Source organism: Fringilla coelebs, assembly GCF_963513975.1.
Source record: "Fringilla coelebs genome assembly, chromosome: 2".
In the NCBI taxonomy this organism is placed as follows: domain Eukaryota; kingdom Metazoa; phylum Chordata; class Aves; order Passeriformes; family Fringillidae; genus Fringilla; species Fringilla coelebs.
In genome coordinates, this window is record NC_140029.1 from 26445381 (window position 1) to 26455560 (window position 10180).

Genomic DNA, 10180 nt, shown 5'->3' on the forward strand with positions numbered 1-10180 from the left:
TCTCAGGTTCATCCCAATGGAGTCTAATTGCATTAATTTTCTTGGAAGAAGGATGATCCCCATATGAACTGACCCTTGTTCCCAACACTTGGACTTCTTCCAGGGCTCTAAAAACAACTGTTTGGCTGTATTCCCAAGAAATAAAAGCAAAACCTCTGAGGTTTAAGGGACACGAGCAGAGGAAGGAAGGCAAAGGGATAATCCTGCATCAATCTCGTAAGGATGTACAGAATCTGCACACTGTGAAGAAGGTGGAGGTTGCAGAGGTGCTGTGATGCCACTGCAGAGTGGCAGCCACCCCCCCCTCCATCCCTGGTAGGGAGATGCCCACCCTGGGTAAGGAAATAAAGGCCAAGGGGGCATAGGTGCAGACTCAGCCTGGCCACAGGCAGAGAAGGCAGAACTTCATTCTCTGATCTGCATGACTCACACAGACAGGTGGGGCTAGATCATTCCCAAGAAGATGAGATAAAAAGAAATTTTCAAGCTTAGTTTTGGTCTTGCTGATCTGAAAATGCATTTGCTATTTCCAACTCCCTGCCACACACAAGTGAACAAGCAGTAAGGGCTATGTTGGCAGACTGAGAGGTATGGAGAGTGTTCCCAAAAAACAGCAGAGGGCTGCTGTAGTTTCTTTTGCCTTCCAGTAACTGTCTTCCTTCCTCTGCCTGGACAGGACATGCCCAGGGACTGGCTGCTGGGAATTAGCCAGGCTGTGATCCAGAGAAGTGCCTGGATACTGCCTCTTCAGAAAGTGATTCCAAAGCAGAATATCCAGCTGTGTGTACTGCCCCTAAACAACAGGACAGCATGGAAACAACAGCCAGGAGCCTGACTTTCCCAAGCAATCACAACTTCTGCAAGGAGTTATGCTGAGCATTGGCACAAAGTAAAAATCCAGCCGTTGATTTCCTTTGCTGTAGCATTCAGATGCAGGGCTGACCCTCCTTCCTTTCCATGCAGGAAGGGGAGAACAGCCTGGAAAACACTCCAGCCTTCAGCCAATGCTTCTCATAGACAAACATGCTCTTTACCTTGCTGCTATCTTAAGTAAATATTTCCCCAAGAATGTTGTCAGCTTTCCAGTCTGATGCCATTAATTGATTTCCATTAAATCAGGGGACTGCTTATGTTCCAGATAAAGCACTGTCTGCAGAGTGGCCCCTCAAGCCCTGGTAGCTCCTAGTGAAGCACAACATGGATCAGCTCAGTGCCACTTCCAGCTGGTACAACCTGTGCAGGCCACATGGGTCAGCCAGCAAAAGTGGAGAGAACCAGTGTAGGGTGTCTGTCTCTTGCTGGTTAATTAGTGTCCCCAAGCAAACCCAGGAAAAAGTGCAGAGTTTCAACTGGTGACAGAAAAATGGGAATAGATGCCAGCGGTACAATCATACTCCAAAGCACTGAAAAGTGCTATCTTGACTGATGATGCAAGATAATATCACATCACTGCATGTGGTGCTATGTGGCCAAGTTAATGCCTGTCCTATGGATTCGGGGTCGCAGCATTCATGTTTCTCATGGAAAAGGTGTGTTAAATGGAAAATGCAGGCCTGGGGTAGCAGCCTGTGTAGCCAGCATTGCTTTTGCAAGGGTCAGGAGAGCACATTTCAAAACCAAGCTCCCTGTTTCCGTGAAAAGGGCACATGGCAGGATTTGCATGTGCCCTTCTGCTCAGCTCACCAGGCTGTCATGGATCTTTTGCTGTTTCCATGACTTGCTGGCCCCTCCTCTGGCTCAAAGCATTTGAAGCTGAGCCCTTTGGCCAAACAGTCCTTGCTGAAATGTCAATACACTGCCAGAACACTGGCTCACAGGGTTCATCATGATTTCCAGGCAGTATGGGGCTTTGTTTCTCTGCTTTCTGCTACTGATCCCTCTTTCTCTGGATGCAGGTATGTTGTAGGATATAGCTGCAATGATGTTTATTGGCAATGGACCTCCTTCCTCTTTCCTGTTACTGAGGTGATTTCCGCTGCAAGTTTTGAGCACTGTTGTGTGTTTGCCGTGTCTCCTGCTGTGCCTGTGCATTATTCTAAAGCTCTAATTCACTCTCAGCAATGGCTCCATGCACTTGTTCTGCCAACTAAGGAAAAGCACCTCCAGACTTCTAAATTAATTTGTTATCTTGGTGCACAGACAGCAGGCAAACCACCAGCTGTCTACATGAAGAAAGGAACTGTTATTTCATGCAGAACTGGGGTTTTTTTCAAAGCAAAGCATCAAGAGCCTGTCACTCAGCTGATAAGTAATTAAAGTGGGTAGAATCCACCCTGTTTCAGTAGAAGGCAGAGAAGAAGTAGCTCTTCTGTTGCTCCATCTGTGTTCAAAAAACAGCTCCCATATTAATAAAGCAGATCCAGAGCTCTCAGATTCCCCATTAGCCATTGACTAGGTCTTGTTTGTTGCAGTGAGAAAGGTGGGAAAATAGGTAGCAAAGTCAGAAATTATCCAGTACAAGAAAGTGGATAATGCCAAATGGATGTCCCAAGCCATGTGCTCAGGCATGCTCCTCTGTCAGAGTCTGTGCTCATGCAATGATACATGTGCCACATATCTGCAGCATAAGGTTAATTAAAAGCCTTTAAAGAAAGCCGTATCAAATGCATACATCCTGACTGAAATCAAGGTCCAGCTGACATTCCTATAATGACCAAATGCTTACGAAGCACCTCAGGATAAATTCAGTGCACAATAATTTATTCTTCTAAGTAACTTTGAAATACAGGGGGAAATTACCACTATTCTACATGCAATTCGGCAAATATCCTGAATTAGAGACAAATGTTTATGGAGACACCTCACATCACTTCAGGCTGGAGTAAACCCTCTCAGCATCTATGACTGGTTGTATATTGGTAATGACACACATAAGTCTGTCTTTCAGCATCCCTCAGGGCCCTTTCAGCAGGTAGAAGATAACTCCCACTCTTTTTGAGAGAATAACCTGGGGAAAGGCAGGAGATATGCATCAGCTTCAGTCCCCAAATCTACCCACAAGCAGAGGTGAAACAGTTAAAGGGCTGAAATGTAAGCTGTCATGAAGCTCCAGAAGATCCCCTACAGACGTAAAGGAGAAAAAAATAATTAAAAATGTCAAGACTTTTTCTGTGCAGTACATGGAGCAAAATTGCACACCAGCACCTGGACTTCTTGTTCCTTATCCTGAATTACTGGGAGAGCAGAGTTGTGTGATGTGCTAATACCCTGAGTCTGAGGAGCAGGTCAGCATGGTGACCATGACATCGGTGTTTCCAGCGCACACTTCTGCCAGTTGCAAGCTGATGCAGTTGTAGGAAATGAGCTCTGCTGATGCCTGCAATCAAACTTATGTACCCAATATCTTCCCAAAGCATGGTAGAGACACACAAGAAGACCCCTTCCTGGCTGTAGTCTGTGGTGATGGCAGGAGCTAGGAGCCATTCACAGGCTCCACTAGGAAGTGCAGTCAGCATTGTCCAGCCTTCCTATGTACCTTAACATAACCTTTTCCACAGAAGAAAATTAAAGATAATATATTAAAGCAGTGGTTCATAAATTGTGGTCTACTAGTAGTGTGATAAATCCCTTCTTCAGGTCCAACAAGTGGAGGGTATGAAATAACATGTGAATATGGGTGAAGGCAGTGGTCCACATGTCACTGTGACTGACTGTATGAAGTACAGAAAAATCAGCTTTTACCATGCACACCAGTGCTAGATAAAGTGACACGAGCTTTCCAGTGCTTGATAAAGTGGCACAGGATCTCCAGCTGCTACAGCTGTAAGAAATTGCTGCACGGGCTAAGATGCATATGACACTGACATGCATACAACACACACACCCCACTGCTGTAACAGGCCATCTTCTCCTAAGCTCCGGGATCTCTAAAATTCCTGTGGTGTCACTTGACCTCGAGGCAGGCCAGAGAAAGGAAACTCTTTCCCATCTGCCCATTTCTTTTCTAAAGTGTCTCAGAAACAGCTTAGGAAGCAGAAAAGCTTTCAGGGGAAGTTGTCCCCCCATGCTCTCTGTCTGGCAAGCACAGCCGTATGACAAACAGAACGTGCCGCTGTTTTTCAGTCTTTCTAAAGCAGGAAGAGGCAAGCAACGTTTTGCAACGACAAAGAAGAGCCAACAGCTTCTTTGAAGAGCTAAAACTGGGGTCACTAGAGCGAGAATGCATAGAAGAAAAGTGTTCCTATGAGGAAGCAAGAGAGATTTACGGTGATATTGAAAGGACAGTAAGTAACACAAGGCTGGGTGAGCACTCATTGTCATAAGAACTCTCCCTACTCAAAGGCTGTGCTTTGACACTTTAAACCACCAGAGTCAAAAAAGCACTTTGTGTCCTGCTGTTTGCATTTTTCTTTTCTATTTACAGGGGTACACAGCAGCAGTGAATTGCAGGAGGGCACACTGCATGGGCAATCCCAAGCAGTAACCATTTAGAGGGTGGTGGGAAAATGGATGCTCTCTAAGACACCTCCCCAAACCCCCAGTAATGCCTGCCCTGACAATACTTGAAATTATTGTATTGTGCAACATCTTTTTCAGTCAATCCCTCCTCAGTTAAACAGAGTTTATTTATGTATGACCCATTTATGTGCATTAAACAAGGCCCTTCTCTATTAATATGTGAAAATAATGTACAATCTAGAAAATAGAATATTTTATGGATATTAACTGTCACAAACTATAAAGGCAGAAGTGGCATCGCTCTGACTGTCTGTAACCCATGCTGTGCAACAAGGGCTGTAAGACTCGACTCTGCTTTAATTAAATCTCATGTTTTTCTTCCAGGAAGAGTTCTGGCACATCTATTCTGGTACGATCATTCAGGATGTTCTACCAGCTGTGGAACACTCCCACTGCTGCAGCTCCTTGAGTGAGCTGGACTGACACTGAATGTTTTACAGACCCTAACCAGTGTGCCTCCAACCCCTGTCAGAACGGTGGGATTTGTGATGACCAGTTCCAGGATTATGTTTGCCGCTGTCCCATCGAATATGAGGGCAAAAGCTGTGAAAAAGGTGAGCTGTGGCAGAAGTTAACAAAATAAAAGTGCTGTTATTAATTCAAATGCAAGGCATTGAGATAAACAATAATAGTCATTATAATTCAGGATTTGGTCTTAATGATCCTTGCTGGTCCCTTCCAACTCGGGATATTCTATGATTCTGTGATTCTGCATCATTCTAGCTGTGACAGCTTCTGTTCATTGTGCTTCTGGTGTTGAGGGATGGATCTAACCAGACAGCGGTCAGGCACTGCAAGGCAGTGACACACTTACTGCCCTATAATGACTTTGTGAAAAAAAAAAAAAGAAAAATTGCATTTGCACACCATCTGAGAGAAAAGGAGGAATTATTTCCTACTCAAGTGCTGAAGTTATTTTAACTTAGAAGCTCCATGCAGTATGTGAGAACTACACTGCATATGCACAGTACACAGCCCAAAGGGAAGGATCCAGTGGTTTATGAAGTTAATACACACCTTTCCACTGATTTTAGAGGACACTGAACATCGAGTGTTACATCCTCAGAACGCACAGAGTCTGGACAAGGTCTAGGCACTCATCGAGTCTAGGCAGGCAGTCTCAACAGTCATCCCAGAGCATCCTCCTGCAAAATGGCAAAATGTCACAGAATTAAAAATTTTCAGTCCTATTTTACTATGGTTACCACACAATTACAATATCTCCATTCTTGAGACAGCTCAGGTACTGTATAAATGCTGATTAATTTAATTTTAGGTATATATTTCTTAACCAAAGCCTATCCTCCCCTAATCCCTGGAGATCCAGGCCTACTTAGCTTTTGATGGAAAGCACTTTTGATGAAGTTGCTCTGCAGAAATCACAAAAAATCTTTTTTCCTACCTTGCTTTCCTGACAGCATTCCAATTGCAAGTTATCAATGTTAAGCAAGTTATCAATGTTAAGCACAAAAAAAATCCAAGTCTTGAATCCTAAATGCCCTTTCTCTGACTTTAGCTGTGGCTGACAAACTGAAGTGCATTTTTGACAATGGTGGCTGTGAACAGTACTGCACTGACAAGCAGTCCAAAATACGGCTGTGCTTCTGTGATGATGATTACACTTTAGCGAGTGATGGTGTGTCCTGCATCCCTCAAGGTAAGACACTACCAACCTGATGCTAAGTCTAAGCCAGCTCTGGAAGAAAACTCCTCAATGTGTACATGTCAGGACATGCAATGCATAATGCTCAGATACCAGCTCCTCGCCTCTTCTCCATGAACAGAGTCCCAAATCATACATTTGGCTTCTGGTGCAAGTTAGCCACCCCAGAAAAGCAGTGGTCAGCGTGACCACCAAGCAGAGATCCTTTTGGACTTCTTCCTGGTCCCAGAGGTTCACTCCTCTGGAATGTGGGAAATTCAAGTTTGACCATCCCACCTGCTCAGAGCTGGGAGGGAGCTAAACCTGTCTCTTCCTTTGGGAGCACACTCACCATTAGTCAAGTAGAAAGGAACTGAGCAGTGGAGACAAGCTCCTCACCAAGTGATCTAAATAAAGCAGGGCAGCAGGGATTTGGGGTCAGGCTGAGGGGTATCTGGTGAGTGAAGGGGCTCTGGGCCTCACAAGTCCTTTTTTTTTTTGCATTAGCTTACACCCACAGTAGGAAAATACTTTGGGCACAGATTTGTTTTACTGTTGTCTCTCCAATGTGAAACTGTGACTAGATTTTACCACTATATTTATTTCAGCACAGGAGTCAAGCGAGGAAGAGGCCTATTAAAACCAAAGAAAAACAGCTAATCTCTTTTCTCTTTCTTTCTTTCTTTTCTTTCTTTCTTTTCTTTCTTTCTTTCTTTCTTTCTCTTTCTTTCTTTCTTTCTTTCTTTCTTTCTTTCTTTCTTTCTTTCTTTCTTTCTTTCTTTCTTTCTTTCTTTCTTTCTTTCTTTCTTTCTTTCTTTCTTTCTTTCTTTCTTTCTTTCTTTCTTTCTCTTCCTTTCTTTTTCTTTCTTTTTTTTTCCTAATTGCTAGGAATAATATACTTTTGGTATAGACACTATGGCTAGATATTTCTTTCATCTAGCAAGGTAAATTTCAACTGGGACTAGAGTAGTGCAAGTTAATCCTTTTGCCAATACATAAGCTGGCACCTGACTCTTTTGCAGATGCCTACTTGAATTACTTTATTAGAGGGAAAAGGAGACCCCTGGGGATAGGAACATAACAACATAATGGACAGAGCCACAGGGAGCAGCAAAGTAATTCTGAGGAGTGGTGCCCCCCTGCACACACCTCAATGGAACACTCATGCAGAGAGCTGGTAATGACAACCTAGCTCTAAACAGCAGCAATTTCATTAGAAAAAAATGTCTACTAATGTGCTTATCCCTTATTAACAGATTCTGAAATACCACGTGATGGGAAAGCTGCTTTTGTTAAAAGCTAAGAACAAACAATTCAAAATTCCTTATGGGCTTTTCAGTGCATCTTTCCCTGCAAGGAAGATGTATTTGTTGCTGCTTGCTTCTTGGGGACCAAAATAGCTGTAAAATTGACCATGTGTTGCAAGTAGAAAAAACTGTGTCACTGCCAGGCTGACAGTCCCCTCACTGTCCCTCTGTCATCTCCCACAATGGCCCAAATTTGTGTTGCCCAACACACAGCATTAGAGACTATGGGTGCTATGTGCTATGCCTGTTTAATCTTTCACCAGCTGCCACCAAAAAGCTAGTCCTGTTTCTCCATACCTTGCATGTACCTGTAAAACCTTGATGCTGTCTTCATGTCAGCTGAAGCACATCAGCTCCATGGAGATGTTGCATGCAGCTCAGCAGAGACCAGAGGACCCTGGCTCCCAAAGAGGTAGAAACAGAGCACTCCTCCTCACAGTGTTACCACAGAGTGAAGTGACTGCCAGACAGAAGGGATGGTGTGTTCAGCTCCAGCACAGACATGTGGCACACAGGCACCCCCAAGGGTAGACCTTCTCCTTTACAGGAAAACCCAGCTGGGTGAAGGATGTACTGAAAACACCAAGATTTTCCCTGCACTACAGCTTAACTGCAAATTCAGTCAGGATTTGATTCTCTTTATTGCCAGTCTTCACATGCTGGCTCAGGCAGAACAGAGATGTGCAATCTGGAAGAATCCAGCGGGCTCTGGACACAGCACAAGCAAACGAGGTAGTCTGGCAGAAAACAGTGGGACATCTTTGTCCCTTGGGACATCTTTGGCTCTGCCCAAACAAAGGATGGCAAGATGTACACCCCACGATTAAGCCTCTATCTCACCCTGCCATGGATGCTGTGCACTTAGTACAACTGACTTAAAGTCAGCAGAGACAAGGAAAATGTGTAGACTACAGAGCTTGTGAGGGTCACTTCTGCACTCCAGCCTGCAGCCTACCTCATTGTGTTGATGTGTATCTTAAGCAGGTTTATTGTCTGCTGAGACCTATAGTAGGTGACTCCGTGTCAGTGATGCTGTAAGGGTCTCAACTCTAATTGGAAGAGCATTTCTGGCTGTTTCCAAACAAAAAAAAGACTACTTCCCTGCTGAGCTGCTTTACATTATTTTTGAGAATTCATGCTCCTAGACTAGAAATCAGTTTTTCAGCTGACATAGCTTCACTGAAGATATTACGCATTTTGCTGTGAGTTCAGTACAATAAAATCCTTGTTGCTTTTTGTTGTTTTGGGTTTTGGTTTTTTGTTTTCTTTTTTCTCAGTGAAATACCCATGTGGAAAAATACCAGTGTTGGCAAAAAAAAATTCAACTGCACGTGGAAGAATAGTAGGTGGTTTCATCTGTCCTCCAGGTGAATGTCCATGGCAAGTGAGTTTTCAAAAATCTTTCATTGCCTTTATTTTTAAAATTTCCTTATGAAATCACTACACTAAATTCATTGCTTTAAATCTATGATGTTAAAAATTCATGTTGTTCACGTTAAAAATTCATGATGTTAAAAGTGCCATGTCTTGATAACAAAATTCCTTCTTCATCCATAGCCAGCATATCCACTGTTTCACTTAGGCACCTTAGCTTTGTTCAGGAGTACCTGGTTTCACAGGAGTAGAGTGACAGCACAGCTGTGTCTATCTCCTGACCCCTTAGTCCTTAACTTCACTGCCAACAAGAATTTTAGTTGCAGCTTCCAAGGATACGCTTTGGGCCATAATATGCAGGGTCCATACTACAAGAGAAAGAAAATGTCCACAAGAAGACTTCTCTTGCTGAATTCTCCATGCAGTCAGCGTGGTATTGTTGAACACAGTTGCATAAAGGGACAGAAAGAAGCAATATGAAACCCATCTCTACTGAGATCTGTGTCAAGCACATTTGATGAAGGACGTAAATTTGCTTTATGTTGGCAGGCCCTTATAACACAGGATCAGAAACAAAGGTGTGGTGGCACGCTGCTTTCCCCAGAGTGGGTGGTCACTGCAGCTCACTGTTTGGAGCATGTTCACCCTAAACAGCTTCGGGTGAGACTGGGTATGTATCTTCCCCTCCTTATCTTATCAAGGTGGTGGCAGCTTCCCAACCTGATAAAATCAGAGTAGAAGGCTTTGGCAGTACAAGGTAATTGTCCTTAGCGGTGTCAGACTAGAAACACCCCACATCCTCAAACTTCCAAGGATTCAAGGAGCTACCTGACATGATCTGCAATTAATAACTTTTCCAGGTGAACACAAAATAAACGTTGATGAGAAAACTGAGCAAGAAAGTAGAATTGCCAGGATGATCATTCACGAAGGATACAGGAATGGACAGGTCAATAATGATATTGCCCTCTTGAAACTGGAAACACCTGTGAATCTCACTGACTATGTGGTGCCAATATGTTTGCCCGAGAAAAGGTTTGCTGTGTATGAACTGTCCACCATCAAGTTCTCCACAGTTAGCGGATGGGGACGCCTGATAGATGGAGGTGCCTCCTCTTCTGTTCTGATGAGAGTTGATTTGCCACGTGTGAAGACACAAGAATGCGAAAAGGAGACTGATTTAAATATTACAGAGAATATGTTCTGTGCAGGAGACCTGTCTGGGGTTAAGGACTCCTGCAAGGGAGACAGTGGCGGTCCTCATGCTACCCAGTACAAGAAGACTTGGTTCCTGACTGGGATTGTCAGCTGGGGAAAGGGCTGTGCTGTTGAAGGCAGCTATGGGGTTTACACAAGGGTATCCAAATACATCGACTGGTTGAGGAAGAACATGGACTAA

General features: G+C 43.8%; 1 protein-coding gene across 1 annotated transcript; it reads left to right on the forward strand.

Annotated features, from left to right (window-relative positions):
- Positions 1-1825: 1825 nt before the first annotated feature.
- On the forward strand, positions 1826-10180 carry F7 (coagulation factor VII; the record flags this gene model as incomplete). Its single annotated transcript, XM_084226192.1, has 8 exons — positions 1826-1895; positions 4063-4223; positions 4783-4807; positions 4899-5012; positions 5975-6115; positions 8685-8791; positions 9331-9451; positions 9642-10180. 8 exons carry the CDS (start codon positions 1826-1828, stop codon positions 10178-10180), a joined length of 1278 nt encoding a protein of 425 aa, XP_084082318.1.